We start from the raw sequence: 15,017 nt of genomic DNA, 5'->3' as shown, positions 1-15,017 counted from the left end.
TTGAATCGATTTTGCTTGACAAGCCTCTCAAGGCTGCGGTTCTCTCAGTTGGTTGTGCATCTTTTTCCTCCCACTCAACTTTCTGTTAGCATGCTTGGATACAGCACTCTGTGAACAGCCAGCTTCTTTGGCAATGAATGTTTGTGGCTTACCCTCCTTGTGAAGGGTGTCGATGATTGTCTTCTGGACAACTGTCAGATCAGCAGTCTTCCCCATGATTGTGTAGCCTAGTGAACCAAACTGAGTGACCATTTTGAAGGCTCAGGACACCTTTGCAAGTGTTTTGAGTTGACTAGCTGAGTGCCATGTCACCATATTCTAATTGATAGTGAATTGGTGGGTTTTTGTTAAATGCGAGCAAAATAATCACAATTAAAAGACTCGATGGCTTAAACTACAGTCTGTGTGTACTGAATTTATATAATACATGAGTTTCACTATTTGAGTTGAATTACCAAAATAAATGGACCTTTCCACAATATTCTAATTTATTGAGCTGCACCTGTATATTGGCTTACATAAAATGAAAATACAGTCAAAATTCTGTCTAATTTTTCCACATGCTACCTTTTGGATGTTTAAAGTTTAATTCTGTTTTTGTATTGATGTAATGTTACTACATAAACATGATCAGAATAAAATTTAGCATAGCTCTCAGTATGTTAATATTGGTACAGTAGCATTCATTTTGGTGTTCTTTGGCCTACCTGAAGGAAAAAAAAAACATCAGATATTTGTTGCTTACCATTGTTTGATAACTGGAAAGCTTCCTAAGGGAGGAGTTTTCTCAACATATAATATGGGGATTCATGAACTAAGCAAATAACTTATCAATGGCACAAAGCTTTAAAAGAAGTGTCTTTGTTAGCTAGAATCTGAAGATTACTTGTGTATTTTGAGTTTAGCATGGAGCCACAATGGCTAATGTGTAACACATGCAAGTGAGAAGGGGAGATGTAAATTACAATCAAAGTAAAAGCAACTTGATGTGAAATAAATTTTATGTTGTATAGCCCTAAGTGACAGTGTTTGTTTCCCCATTCCAGGTCCCAGTCTTGAGCAGAAAATTAGGAACCAGTTCTGCAACCCTCCACATTTAGACTTTCTTTGGAGAGGTCGAACCACCAAGACTGGAAAGCATCTTCTACAAGAGCAAGCCTCACTATTTTAAAGGCACCAGTTCTGCTGTGTGGCACTCGCCTCCAGCTGGAACCAAGTAATATCTGTGCACTAGAGATGCTGCTATGTAATTTTTTTTTTTTTTTTAATGTTATCAAAATATTTTCTGAATGGTTTTTAGTGAGATGTAATTACTATTGTCAGTTATAGATATTTGTGATATGGCTGTGTTGTAAAATAACCCAGTGAGATCTGAACATTTGTTTTTGCCGGATGTGCTGATAGACATCCTTGGTTTCGAATTGGGCCCCATCGCCATAACATGCTAGGCCTTTTATGTCACAGTTCACATGTCCTTGCAGAAAAAACAGGTGGAACAATCTGTTCATTCCTGACAAGACAGCATACATACCAGTATGTGATCATGAAAAGTGCTACTGTTAATATTTCTACTCTTTATGGCATGCCAAACAGTCTGCTATATGAAAGGTCCCTTTAAAATGATTTTGGGTCACATAGCAGCCAATGAGCATAATGACTATGTGAATTTGTTAAGTAAATTATCTAAAAAAACTGAAGTTGGTCATTTACCAGGATGGAATGTAAGAACTCAAATTGAAATCTGAACATCTGTAATTAACAGGATAAACATCAGCTGCTTAGAAACATTTGCTTCAGTGTGACTTTCCAAGGATGCCCTCTCTGATGGCCAAATTTAGTTTAGTCTGCCTGAGAATCATGTTTTCATTAGAGTATTTGTGATTGTCACTACATCCAATGATTCGTAACCTGCTAATGGCAGATTCGGCGTAAACCTCATCAAATGTAAACAAGTGTAGGCTTAAAAACTCACCCATGCCATGTACTGCATAAGTATGCAAAAGCCATACATGGCTTTCTAACCTTGACAACTGCAGACCTGTCTTCAAATTGAATTCCATATTGACTGCAAGATGTGTAGAAATAAGATGAGATTAACGTGGGTTTAACCTGTTTAGTTTTTCAGTTTCAGATCTTAGAACCTTTATTACATTAATGTAAATCTGTTTGTGGTAAAGCATGTTGAAGCAGTAAAAAGGCAGATGGACATACTTTGCCACTAAGTGTTTTGGATCACACCTGTCCAGTTAACAATGCCAGTACATTATACTGTAAATTCATCCCTTATTTATGCATGTAAGCATTTAGCCGGTTAAGAACATTTTTGTTGCTAACAAGGCAAAACAATCCTGCAAGCTCAATACTAGATGCCCTGTTGTCTTTGCTGTAATTTAACAAACGCCAAGCAAAGACCTTTTACCATAATACTGAGGAACACTCACCACACCACATGGGCAATCAGGATTTTTATGTCATGGTTATATTTGGAATAAAATTTAGTGAGAGATCTTGTGATTGAGCTGGGCTGCACTTTAGTTTTCCTACAAACGTGCATATGGCAAATCTGTGACTGTGTATGGTTACCATTTCTAGTATTTTGAATTTCATTTAACCTGCAGAAGATCTGTTTGTGCTTAATGATTTTATTTTTATCTCCAGGGAGTGTTGTGCCCAGGAGGACACCACAACCTGTGAGACTCGGCTTCCCTGTCCCGCAGATCAGCTCTCTGTTTCAGACACTTCCTGGTGCTAAAGGAAGAAAAGCAGCCAGAAGTTTTAGCAATGACAGACTTCAAACCTCAGCCACCTGTGGGACCTCAGCCTTTTCCTGGAGACTATGCTCCTGTTTACACATAACATGTCACTGTAACAAATACAAAGTTTAAAATAGCACTTTATTTTAATACACTGATGTGGTATTAGTGCACATAAAACACTGCTAAATGCTACTATTTTAATTTAAGTGCAATTTACGTAGTAAAATACTCAAAAATGCAATAAAATATGGCTTCTCATTGTGCAGCAAATAAAAACAAAATAAATGTAAATCAGATTAAGACAAGAAAAACACAGAGCATTAGCATTGGCCAGCTTTGTTTCTGAGGGTTAAGGGTGGGGCGTCAGAGGTTAAAGGTGAGGTTGATGCTCTCTCCAGCTTTGACACTAACCAACTGAGTCTGCCGCTGTGACTCGGGCATGCTGGCAGTGATGGCGTATATTCCAGGTGAAACCTCAATGTAAAAATCTTCTCCTGCTGCCGACACACAACCCTGAAAATGACACTTGAATTTTAAAATTTTAGCTCCCGGCTGTGAAAGATACACGTAATGTTCATTAGCAGTTTTGCTCTCTTGCCAAAGTGTTATTTTAGGCTATAGTACAAGAACCTCAGCTAGCTGAGAGGCTACCGAAACACAGCTGACCACCTTATTTGGTTGCCATTGTAGATCACATGAGCCTTTCAAGATTGAGTCACCCATCACACAAGCAGCAGCAGATTAGTTTTTCCTGGTCAGCACCCTTACATGTTTCCTGGTTGGCAGCGCAGGTGTCGTCTTCCTAGCAGCTGGTTGTGTGTGGAACCTGGACACATGACGCCTCTCGTTGTCAGTGGGCCCAGTGCAACAGCCAGACTCATAAAACCTCTGCAGCACAGACAATTTTCACACTTAAGTTATGGCCTGTGGCTAAACTGTAAACAGGGGCTAAAACATGAAGAGTGACAAACAGTTACCTACCTTGCACTGATAGGTTGTCTGTGCCATGAACTCTGCAATGGTTGCAAAGGCATCATGAAGTTCTGTGCATGTTCTCTGGAAAACCATCAGAAGAAATGAGCATGTGACTTGAGAGGCTGAGCAGACATAGAATAAAGGAGTAAAGATTCAAAGTCATTGAAGAACTGTTAACATGCAAAAAGCCTGTAGGCACCCTGGCAGGGATTTGTGTGTCTTCCTCATCTGTGGTAGTGGAAGTCTGGGACACACCAGTGCTGGTCCAGTCTACACTCCGCCTGGAGGCCCGCTCCAGCACTTCCAGGCCCAGAGTGGCAGAGCGCTTCAGGGAGGACTCCAACCAGGCTTGGTTTGCCATGAACAGGACCAAACTCAGGTGACTTACACCTGAGTGGAGTAACAAGCAGAGTGGGCTCCATCAGCCAGTTTACCTCCAAGTCAAGTGCCATAGACTGGAGTTTTATTCCAAATATAATATTCTAATGATTTGAGAGAAAAAGTGTGAAACCCAGGATAAAATAACAGGACAGCGACCGATTTTTGTTTTCAATAAATCGTCTGATCATGTTAGAAAATAAAAGAAAATTCTGTTCTCTGAAGCCCAAGGTGATGTTATCAAATTGCTTTTTTTCCTTGCCCAAAACCTAAGATCTCGAATTTACCATCACATGAACTCATAATAGCAGCAAAACCTTATAAATGAGAAGCTGGAAGTAGCAAGTTTGATATTTTTTGCTTTCAAAATAACTTAAATTACTGATTATCAAAACAGTCCCAAATTATTTTTGTTACTCGCTAATCGAAGAATTGACTAATGGCAGTTTACAATCCAGGGGAACGGCGCATGCGTAGATCCACCCACACACTAAGCAGCTGCGGTTACTTTGTCACTTTTCGTAGGCTACTTAGTTTTCACGCGCTCACCTAAAATACCCAAGTTCATACAATTCAACTTGTTACGTCACTTTATAATAACGTGTCGTCATAACTATTTCGAATTTTCATTCTCTATCAACAATCTATCAGTAAAGCCATTATTTTGGTTTTATAAGGTCAATGCATAGACACATGGGTCAAGTAAACGCACCCGAAAAACACAAGAGTCCTGAAAAAGCGGTGCCTTTTCATTCGGTTACCTGTGCGTGCAGTCCTCACATCATGCTCGCCGACCGTGCACACAGCCGTGGACGTGCTGCTTGAGACAGGAAATCCTGCTCTTACAACCCCGCCCCCATTTACAGAGTCCACAAGTCACAATCACTGAACATGCTTGTGTGTAACTCGCAAAATAAATCACTATAGGTTTCACATCAGTCATGTTCCCTTTTAAAAATGTAAACAGTATAATATACCTACAGTGGTAACGCCTATAGAGATGATGGCACCTTTAGTCTTTAACTTTTGTACAACCCTACAGGCTCCCTAACCAAAATAAAACAATGATAATATAGTGATAACTTCTATGTCAAAAACTTTGGTGCAATCCAAACTCCTTCACTGTCTGAAGTCAAACTGATTTTGCTTTTCACCTTTCTTAGTGCTTCAATTGAGACCAGACTCTGCATCACATCAAAGTAGAGATTTCTGGCAAAACTTCACCCATTGTTAGGGTGCAGAGAAGGGAAATAAACTTCAGCAGCACTTGCTGTGTAATTGTGGCTTTTATATAATTGTTTCAAACATCTTAAACCCCACAGCTGCGGTGCATAGTTTAACTCAACCGTTGCAAACTACAAAAGCACCATATAGTCTCATTTCTTTTACTGTTAGTTTTTCTGATATGGCACATTTAATCTTACTAGGCCATAAATTTCAAATCCAATGATCAAATTCCCACTTAGACATACATAGACAGATTTTTATGAAGCTCACATTGCAACACATACCAACAGCAATCTGTGTCATGTGTACATATAAATTAGACAGGACAAACACAAAGATCCCATTTATACAGTTTATTTCTGCAAAAACATGTTGACAAAGCATTATGCCATCAGCACGCAGGCCCCTCCTACTGCCTTAATCTTCTCCTCGGCCCTTCGGCTGAAGAACTTGGCCTTGACGATCACAGGCTGCTTGGGCAGTTTGCCTTTGCCCAGAACTTTGTAGTACCCCTGTAAAGTAGAAAAAAAGAAAAATTACTGCAACCTGATGAGCACTGACCACATTAACACATTATATCTGACAAAACGCTCCTGAACCATTTTTATTCACAAAAAATATACAGCCACAAGCTGCAGAATCTGCAATGAGCCACAAATAACACCTCAAACTTTTCTATTAGGTCAATGGTTGATATTTTCAGCCTTAAGGAAAACACGTAGCTCTTGAAAAAGGCCCGTGTAGGCCAATACATCAGCTTGGTCTTCCTATCTAAAGCCAGACTTGTACTTTGACGCCACTGTACATATGCATATATCCAATCAGATAGTTGCATTTATACCTGTGCACACGTTAACACTCTGACCTGTTTGAAGGCCGCAATATGCTAACCCCTGGACATAGGAATACAGCTCAACCTTCACACTAAGGTGGCATATTTGAAACCTATTAAAGCTCCAAACACTGCTTGAGGCTTTTGGCGGAGATACTCACTCACAGTAACAGACTACCATGAACCCGCCAACTGAGTTCATGTCATTAATTCAGGACCCCAAATCTTCCCAAACAATAACAAACTGCAGTTATAGGCAGCTACCTCCTTATACCTTCAGATGTTACTCTACTCAAAGTTTTAGGAACCAGTATACTTTGGCTCTTTGAGGAAGTGTTGAGTTTTGTTTGAAATAATCCATAAAAGCTATGACAATGGCCACTTAAGACTATATTTGCTTTGCACAGTATTTAGCTTCCACAAGTTATTTTTCAAGATAGGACACTCAAGTTTCAGTGTATATTATAAAGAGTAATCAGCCTCCTGCACCAGGATTGTTCCTGTCACTGGTGTGCTTTCTTTTGAGTCAACTTTTTCTGGCTTGCCTCTTTAAAACAGTGGGCACTCCAGTATTTCTTGCAAATGCTCGTTGTTCTTGTGGGACTTCTACTTGTAAAGAGACAATCTGTTCAATGGCCTCCTGCAGCTCCTCCTCTAAGGTCATTTCTGATAAAGCGGTGACAGCCTTTGACGATCTGTAAATGACCTGTGTCTCCATGGCCTTTCTTAAACTCCCCCAGGACCCATTTTCACATCTCCATCGACAGACCAAAACTGCAAAGTACAGAGAATGTGCTTCTCTAGTCTCTTACATGATTGTTCCTCGCTTGACCTGAAGATGTACCGGTCGACTGAGGATGTTCCATGTCTCATATATGTTAGGAGCCACAAGCAGGGACACACAAATGCATCCTTCACTGAGGTTTTTACAAACCCACATGCGCCTTTATCAGAAATCAGTTGGTGACTGGACACTTCAGATGGAGGAAACAACACCTCGTGTCAGTGTTTCGAGGCCTCTCTATTCGCCTGTTTTGCTTCCATTTTTTTGTCGCATCTTAAGTGGGTGGGACTAAGATGCAAGGAAGACAAGTGAGGGGCATGAAGATAAAAGAGACTTGAGAAACACCCGTAGAAGCTTTGTGAAAACAAGTAACAGGAAGTCAGATCAACCAATCAGCATGGAAGATGCAGCTCCATGGAACAGTTTAGATTTGGGAGGTGTGCGCTTCAGCCTGTCTCTGTGACTGTCAACGACCTACGCTAAGTCACAAAACCTCTTTGCTGCATAGGTATGCATCAACACCTATGCATAGTTAAGGACAAGTATAAATTATACATCAGACATACAGTCTTCCACATTCAGAGTCCAAATGAGCCAAACTATCATTTTAATAGTAATCAGGGCTGGAGACAAAACATTTTGTCACTAACAAAAGTACTGGCCGATACTTACAGCACGCACAGCATCAATGATGGGGGCAGGGCCGTCAGGCTTCTTGCTGTAGTTCAGCCTGGTCTGCTCGCTTACTAGTGTCCACAGCTTGTCCAGGTTGACTGTGGGGCAGTAGGCTGTGTTCCGCTTCAGGTGGTAATGTCTCATACCCACCTTGCCAAAGTACCCAGGATGGCTGAGGACAATCAGGAAAAACAGAGAGGACTTAATATCATGTAACCAACATGGAAACTTTGCATTAAACTGGAAATCTGTCAACATAGTCAGACCAGCTTTGTAACTGCCCATGTGGCTGACCAGCCTACAGAGAGCCTGTTGATAAACGGCTACTGTTTACTCTAAGACCAGCACACCATGACAGTGATTTACTAAATGAGATTCTAGCCTCTGCTGTAAAACAATATTAACCATTGGTAGACTGACTCAACAGTGGGGATGCACTAATAGACGCAAATTGGCAAACAACTATTTGTTCTTCAGGTACCGGTCCTAGGCTCAGTTTTTTTTTTTTTTTTTAATAGTATTTGTAAGCAGAAATCTGCCCATACATTCTTTGTAGGTACATACACAAGTATATATTTCCCTCAGGAAAGCTTAACTTAAACATGATTAAAATCAGATTTCATGTAAGCTAAACTAACTTATGGTATAGAAACCAACCCTCACTTTGCTCCAACTCCGCACCTCAACATATTTTGCAGCACTTACTATTTGTCGAAGTTGATTCTGTGGTGATGCATACCACCAGCATTACCACGGCCTCCAGGATGCTTTCTGTGCTTGCCTATTGGAGACATGTTCATGTTACCAATGCCACAAAGAACAGCCTCCAGGATGCTTTCTGTGCTTGCCTGTTGGAGAGATGTTCATGTTACCAATGACATAAAGAACTTATCAGTTACAACACTTGAAAAAGGGATAAACCTGTACTTACCAACGCGACCATGTCCGTGGCTAACGTGCCCTCGGAGCTTCCTAGTCTTAGTCTTCTTAGTAGGCTATCAAAAAAAGGTTAGTCGGAGATTGAAATTACTAGACAGCATCAACTACCTTGGTCTGAATGTTGACTCATGAAACTAGCTGGCTAGCTAAATTAGCCGAACTAGTAGGGATATGAAGCACGTCAACATTGGACCGACTTCTAAACTTGTTAAATTATTTCGGAGGCAAGAAACACGTTTTCCACCTTAGAAAGTAGTTACATGCTGCCTACTGTCCCGGGAAGCTAATGCTAATTCAGCTGCATTACCCGGCAAACTCTCAACGACTGGACACGCACAGCAAAATTTACACTTAGGCCAATGCTGTCGGTCAGCTTTACATTTTAAACCTCTATTACTTGTGTAATCAATAAAGATACAGACGTATTATGTACGCAGTTAAAACGCGATTTACTAGAGACTGTTGTGTGACTGCTACAGCCACGGGCCCAGAACAGCCGAGCAGCTACATACAGTGAGCAGCTAACGAATTCCTAAAGTGCTAATAAAACACATCAAAAGTATCCATTAATTGCTCGTAACAGATAAATGTACAATAAACGGTTCTCGTATGGTAGATTCCTATATGAACGAACAAGGATGGTGATAGATTACTCCACTTCAATGCACAGACAATCATGACATAACCTACCATTCTCTGAGGCCAGTTGAAAGAGGAACGGGATTTGTAAGTCACGCAGTTTTGTGCGAGATTTGGCTCCAGACAACAAAAAAATACACAGCGACACCTAGAGGTGGATGAGTGAAATTAAGAGAAGATGATTACAGTGTATTTACTGAAGTATTAGGTTTAAGTGTGAATTCAGAATGTACAGAGCGTAACGTGTTGGCAAAGATTTAAACGTAGGGTATTATAGCAAATTAGTTACACTGAGCAAAATAAAGTCATTTTAAAACCTCATATAGAGAGGTGTTGATTCAACTTCATAATCATTTTGGAGGTTGTGGTTTTTGAAAATATATTTTATATCTTAAATATATTTTGAAGAGTTAGTTTTTAACCATATCTTGAACCGTTAGTATTACATATTTTGTTATTAGTGTGTTATAAACACTTTTTAATTGTTGTATACAGCTTATAAATGCTGAACAGGGGAACTTACAGAAAAATGTTAGCAGGATGGGTGTACTGGATTAAAAGCATCACATGATATTTAACAGGAAACACAGGCTTTTAGTGAACAGCGTAGAAACGTCAAGGGGCTGAGGTTGGATCGGCTCTCCACCAATCAAAGCCTTTGTGTCCCCCTTGACACCGGACTCATGGAACAATGCCATCTCTCTCATCGCCAGCTCACATCCACCTGAGGACACATTCATTTGCTTTCTGCAGCAGACATCTTGTTTTTTGTCGCTTACATTCACACCGAGGTAAGGAACAATTTCAATACAACTTCAAATGGATCCTTATATGTTGTTAAAGCTGCTAATCATAATGTGCACAAGTTCTGCTTTTTTGTATGTGTTATAACTATTCATTAGATAGACAGGCATGTTATTGTGCTTGTACAAATGAGCAGCCAAGTTAATCTGAAAATAATGATTCTACTTCCTCTTCTACTGTTTCTTTGGTGGTTTTGTGTTTGTTTTGATTCTTGTGTTTTGACATCAAACACTGAGCACACAGGAGATTTAAAACAGGCCGTTTCTTTTGTGTTTTCTCTTCTCTTTTTTCACCCCAGGAGGTTCAATCTCCTGGAGATGGCAGGTCTACCTCACAGACACCATGGCAACTTTCCCCAAAGGCGCGCCACCCTGTTGCCACAGGCGGCCAAATGTAGAGTACAGCAGGTGCTGAAGGCCATGTCACCTGAGACTGGTCCAGATCTGGCAAGTGTAGCAGAGGAGCCAAGCCTCCCAGCTGAACATGTAAGACAAATGCAGACGGTGGGTGTGATGTTTTACAGTGTTGAGAAAGTAGGAGGAGACTTAGTGATAGTTCAATTGATTATTGTTTTGACAAGACTGCCACTAAATGTGTGTTGTGTTAATAGCTCAGCAGTACTGGACTGTGTGAGACAGAAAAGGAGTCAAGCCAGTTTTATAATGGACACCCAAGAGCAGCTTCTCCCTCATCTGAAAAACGACAACCTCATAAAAGTGTAGCAGCTTTGCTGAAGAGACTAAGGTAAAACAAAGGACAACATTCAGAACACACTGCACTTACAACACAACTGGAAAACATTTAAATAAAGTATGGCATTTTGGTAAATGTGCTTATTTACTGTTAGATGAGAATATTGATAGCACTGTCATGGACGGCTGTTAAGTGCAAAGCTGGACCCAGGAAAAGATCGGCATAGCTTAAAGACAGGAAATGGGGCTGTAGAGCTCACACATTGTCAGTGTATAATAATTTTTTAATCTGTACACAAAGAGAAATGTAAAGGTGCTAGTAAAGTCCAAAACAGCACAGACAGTGGATGCATATGGTTATACTACATGTCACAAATGTTATTACATGCTTGTTTGGTGCATCTGGACATGGCAGATGTTTCTTCCTCTGCATGGCAGAGAGTGTCAGTGTGATATATATACAGTATATCACTACCGTGGCACCATGACATTTGTGCAGGAGTTTACTTATCTGCTACTTTTAAAGTACAAAATGATCCTTATGACGTTTTTGTTTGTGTATGGATTAAGCAAACAAAATATGGCAGCTTCTTAATAAATAGGATGTAGACGTGCTGGGTGCATATTTGAACATTGGACAAATCCAACATTGGTATTTTCCTCTACTTCTACTCTTTATGCTAAGCTAGGCTAATTGCCTCATATTAACTCCATATTAAGTGCACATATATGATGCTGTCTTATCTAACTCACAGAAATGAAGTGAATAAGTGAATTTCCTAAAATGTGAAATTTCTTAATGATGTTATATTTCATATATCAGATATACTCCTGATCTGAATGAAAAACATTTTTCAGTTGCTGGTGTGAAAAAAAGGAAGTCATTCAAATCTCCATTTATTTCCACAGGATTCATCCAGAGGCTCAGAGGATTTTGGGTAATTCATGCATACCTGTAGTAAGCCTGGAGCGTCTGAACTTTCAGGCTGTGTCCTTATTGTCTCTGCAGCCTGTGGTGTCTCTGGTGCGGCTGCCGTGCCAAACACAAGCCAAGCGCCGCATCTGTAGTTTGGATTTTCCTCAACAGGTAGTCGGTCAAAATGAGGCAGACATTTTGGAGGTCAAAGAGGATTCAGCTCAGTCTAAACCAGCACAGTCAGCTGAGTTCAGTCAGCCAGAAGCCACATCAAGATCCTGGACTGAACCGTACTGTCCGGACAGCTCCCCGTGTGCGGAACCAGAGCAGGACTCAGGCTTTGACTGTGAATCAAATCCAGATCAGCCTTATATCCTGTTTGAGTCTGGTTCTGATGAATGGGACCCAGATGGGCAAACGGATTCAGAAACATTTTATCTGGACCCAGATCCAGAGCAGACAATGGTGATCGAACTGGATCCAGAACCAGAAGCGGATCAGGATAGATCCCTGCAGCTGGAGGATGAATCTGAATCAAAATGTGAAGCGGATGTAGTTGAGATGGAGGACAGTGACGATCAAAGACCTGATCTGTGCTCCTTACAGGAGGACGATGACTCATCCGTCCTACCTGAACCCAGAGCTGGAGCCGAGGACATGGACAGTGAAGATTTCTGTGCTGTTTGTCTGAACGGAGGTGATCTGCTCTGCTGTGATCGCTGCCCAAAGGTTTTCCACTTGGCCTGCCATATACCTCCTCTCATTGACTTCCCACTGTAAGTACTGTGTGAACATCCAGACTTGCAAGCTGTGTGTGTGTGATGACAGTCAGTGCATTCATTCATTTAGATAGTGCTTACAGCTGCTCGGCACAGGCTGATCATGTCATCTCTATGGAGATAAATGAATTGTTGATTTAGTTGTTCTTAAGGAATGATAATAAAAGAATAAAATAACACCAGCCTTTAAAAAAAAACGAATGCCAATATACATCCACTTTTTAGTGTATTAAGAATTAATTAACTGCAGGAATGTTCAGGAAGTTTCAGGCTTCATGCTGCACTACAAAGTCCAACCTGTGAAATGACAGAGGTCGTGCGTGTCTTACAGAGGTGACTGGGTGTGTACGTTGTGCAGATCCGACCAGGAGCCTGTGGAGACCTACGACTGTGAGAACACGCAGACCTGTGATGGAGTCAAAGCTCCGTACACACTGTCCAATCAGGACCAGAGGGTGAGCCGTCTCCTTTCTGTACCAGTGTTTAGCACTGAATGTTGAGTAATCTTTATATAACCACAGTGGGCTTTTAAGATTAGTTTCTGTTACTGCAAGTGGTGAAAATGAAGCCAACCAACAAACCAGGTTGTAATTAGTGAAAAGTAATGGAATACAAATGACCACTACATTAAAGGGAAAATACATCAAAGATGTAATTAAATGTGTTCTGTGCTACAGCACAACATGTAGTGGGACATAACGATTTCATTATCTTTCTGATTGTTGTGGACTTGTCATATGGGGTCATGATGAGATGACGGGGTAGGCTGACCTAGTTTAGCTCAGGTTATGAGTGCCGTGTTGTGTGTTTTCCCCTGCAGAGGTGTGAGAAGCTGACTCTGCTGCTGTACTGTCACTTGCTCAGCGCTCCTTTTCATGAACCTGTGAGCCCTCTGGTCAGTCTGACAGATTTATATTAAACATCTGTACTTGCAACATGTTTAGCTCAGAAATCACATCAGAAGTGACACACAATACTGTGCAAATGTCCATTATAACAACAAGGTAATCTAAAGTCATACTGTGGTGTAGCTACCTTTAATTTTCAGGTGATGACAAGCACTGAGCTCATTCTACATGAGTTTATACTGTATGACATCACTAATGGTTAAGATTTACAAATAAAAGTACACTGTATGTCATCACTCTGAAGTTTAGAGTCTAAACTGAGCAATGTTACATGTATACATATGACTTTCAAATGTTTTACAACAAATATTACAGCAAATACTTCACAATATAAATCCAAACCTAAAGGTAAAATAAAGCTTTGTGTTGCACACATTAAATTAACAAGGAACTAAGAAGCTGGTTAAAGTGAGTCGCAGGGCAGAAAGAGCATTACTGCAGTGTGTAATGGTCATAACATAAGTGGACAAAACACTGACTTACATGTAAAATGTTCAGAGCACACCATAGGGTCAACATGACAACAACCTCCCCGCACACTGATCTAATGTGTGTGAATGTCCTCCAGGCCAGAAACTACTACCAGATCATCAAGAGGCCCATTGACCTGTCTGTGATCCGCAGGAAACTGGACAAGAGCAACACTCTACACTACTTCACTGCTGAGCAATTCGTAGATGACGTCTTGCTGATGCTCAAGAACTGCGCTACCTTCAATTATGTATGTTTGTCATAACTACTGAAGTTCAATCTAATTTCTGGTGTAGCTGAATTATTTCTATAGCCTGTGGGAATAGGTTCCACATGGAGCAGCAAACTGGGCCCAGATATGAATTTATTCTTTGATTCCTTCATGTAGGAACTATGTCAGGTTGTTTATTTGCCAGTTGATGCCATGTCCCAGTTCCAGACCACTGTAGTTCTCTATCAGAGTATTTCTACACTGTGGTATTGCTGCTTTTACTTATAAAAGATCATCCATCCCTGAGGCCTGCAACTTGGCCAGCCTTTGAAACAAAGGGATTTTACCAGGGTAAATACAGGTTTAAATGAGAAAATCTCTGTTTTTTTCTTTTGTTCATGTCCGTCTGCAGCCGGACTCAGAGGTGGCACAGGCCGGCCAAAACCTGGAGGTGTTTTTCTTGAGCAAACTGAAGGAGATTTTTCTTGATCGGACATTCCCATTGGCGAGCCAGGACAGGACAAATAGAGCTCGCCTCCAATGGCTCAGCGGGAAGAGGAAGGAAAACTACAGGAAGAAGAAACATGTGTTTAGCGGGAAAAAATATTGCCTGTAACTTTACACTGTTGTCTTAAAGCTTTTTAATTCATGGAAAACTTCTTAAAGTGAAACATGTCATTCCAATATGTACTAATCTACATGATCAGGATTCATCTACCAGACGTGACAGTCTCTGTTTCTCCTGGACTCTCCTGCAGTGCTTGGTGGTCTGCTCAGCATGTCAGTTTCTGGTTATGGTTTTTAACTTTTAAACTTGATATTCTTTTTTAAGTGTCTCAGGACATTTTATTCTTCCAAAAATTCAGCTCAGTGATTCTGTCATATAGGGAAAAGCACAAAATGACTTCAGTTAGTTGCCTTATTTTAGCATTCTGTAGCATTTTGGGGTTCTATTCACTACTTGAATTTACCATATTAAGTTGCTTATTCAGCTGCACAATATATAGTGATAAATTATATATTTCAGCAGG

At 40.6% G+C, this 15,017-nt stretch overlaps 4 protein-coding genes across 7 annotated transcripts in view; 2 read left to right on the top strand and 2 right to left on the bottom strand.

Annotated features, from left to right (window-relative positions):
- Positions 1 to 1,226, top strand: part of LOC109956476 (inner centromere protein-like) — a 3,515-nt gene extending 2,289 nt beyond the window's left edge. Inside the window, exon 7 of the mRNA XM_020593619.1 lies at positions 1,047 to 1,226. The gene's annotated coding sequence lies outside the window, so the exon portion shown is untranslated. The remainder of the gene's footprint in view (positions 1 to 1,046) is intronic.
- A 1,651-nt stretch (positions 1,227 to 2,877) lies between these two features.
- Positions 2,878 to 4,973, bottom strand: akip1 (A kinase (PRKA) interacting protein 1). 3 transcript variants are annotated; one of them, XM_020593511.1, is made up of 5 exons: positions 4,871 to 4,973; positions 3,931 to 4,121; positions 3,738 to 3,812; positions 3,525 to 3,644; positions 2,878 to 3,269 (listed from the first exon to the last, which is right to left on the bottom strand). In XM_020593511.1, the coding sequence occupies exons 2-5, from the start codon at positions 4,090 to 4,092 to the stop codon at positions 3,120 to 3,122; spliced, it is 507 nt and encodes a 168-aa protein (XP_020449167.1). In that variant the 5' UTR covers positions 4,093 to 4,121; positions 4,871 to 4,973; the 3' UTR covers positions 2,878 to 3,119. The 3 variants fall into 3 exon arrangements, with proteins under 3 accessions (XP_020449167.1, XP_020449168.1, XP_020449166.1); XM_020593512.1 differs by having other exon boundaries at positions 4,822 to 4,909; XM_020593510.1 differs by lacking the exon at positions 4,871 to 4,973 and adding an exon at positions 4,659 to 4,692.
- Positions 4,974 to 5,674: 701 nt separating this feature from the next.
- Positions 5,675 to 9,342, bottom strand: rpl27a (ribosomal protein L27a). The gene is made up of 5 exons (XM_020593618.1): positions 9,257 to 9,342; positions 8,559 to 8,622; positions 8,333 to 8,408; positions 7,625 to 7,799; positions 5,675 to 5,848 (listed from the first exon to the last, which is right to left on the bottom strand). Exons 1-5 carry the CDS (start codon positions 9,257 to 9,259, stop codon positions 5,720 to 5,722), a joined length of 447 nt encoding a protein of 148 aa, XP_020449274.1. The 5' UTR covers positions 9,260 to 9,342; the 3' UTR covers positions 5,675 to 5,719.
- Positions 7,806 to 14,904, top strand: LOC109956474 (E3 ubiquitin-protein ligase TRIM33-like). Of its 2 annotated transcripts, XM_020593615.1 has the most exons (9): positions 7,806 to 8,179; positions 9,919 to 9,996; positions 10,308 to 10,494; positions 10,620 to 10,753; positions 11,611 to 12,393; positions 12,728 to 12,851; positions 13,217 to 13,291; positions 13,873 to 14,025; positions 14,399 to 14,904. In XM_020593615.1, the coding sequence occupies exons 3-9, from the start codon at positions 10,327 to 10,329 to the stop codon at positions 14,600 to 14,602; spliced, it is 1,641 nt and encodes a 546-aa protein (XP_020449271.1). In that variant the 5' UTR covers positions 7,806 to 8,179; positions 9,919 to 9,996; positions 10,308 to 10,326; the 3' UTR covers positions 14,603 to 14,904. The 2 variants fall into 2 exon arrangements, with proteins under 2 accessions (XP_020449271.1, XP_020449273.1); XM_020593617.1 differs by lacking the exons at positions 7,806 to 8,179; positions 9,919 to 9,996; positions 10,308 to 10,494 and adding an exon at positions 10,495 to 10,512.
- Positions 14,905 to 15,017: the final 113 nt, after the last annotated feature.

Source organism: Monopterus albus, unplaced genomic scaffold, assembly GCF_001952655.1.
Source record: "Monopterus albus unplaced genomic scaffold, M_albus_1.0 scaffold19.1, whole genome shotgun sequence".
NCBI lineage: Eukaryota > Metazoa > Chordata > Actinopteri > Synbranchiformes > Synbranchidae > Monopterus > Monopterus albus.
Note: the sequence above shows the minus strand (reverse complement) of the source record. Positions and strands in the feature narration are given on the sequence as shown.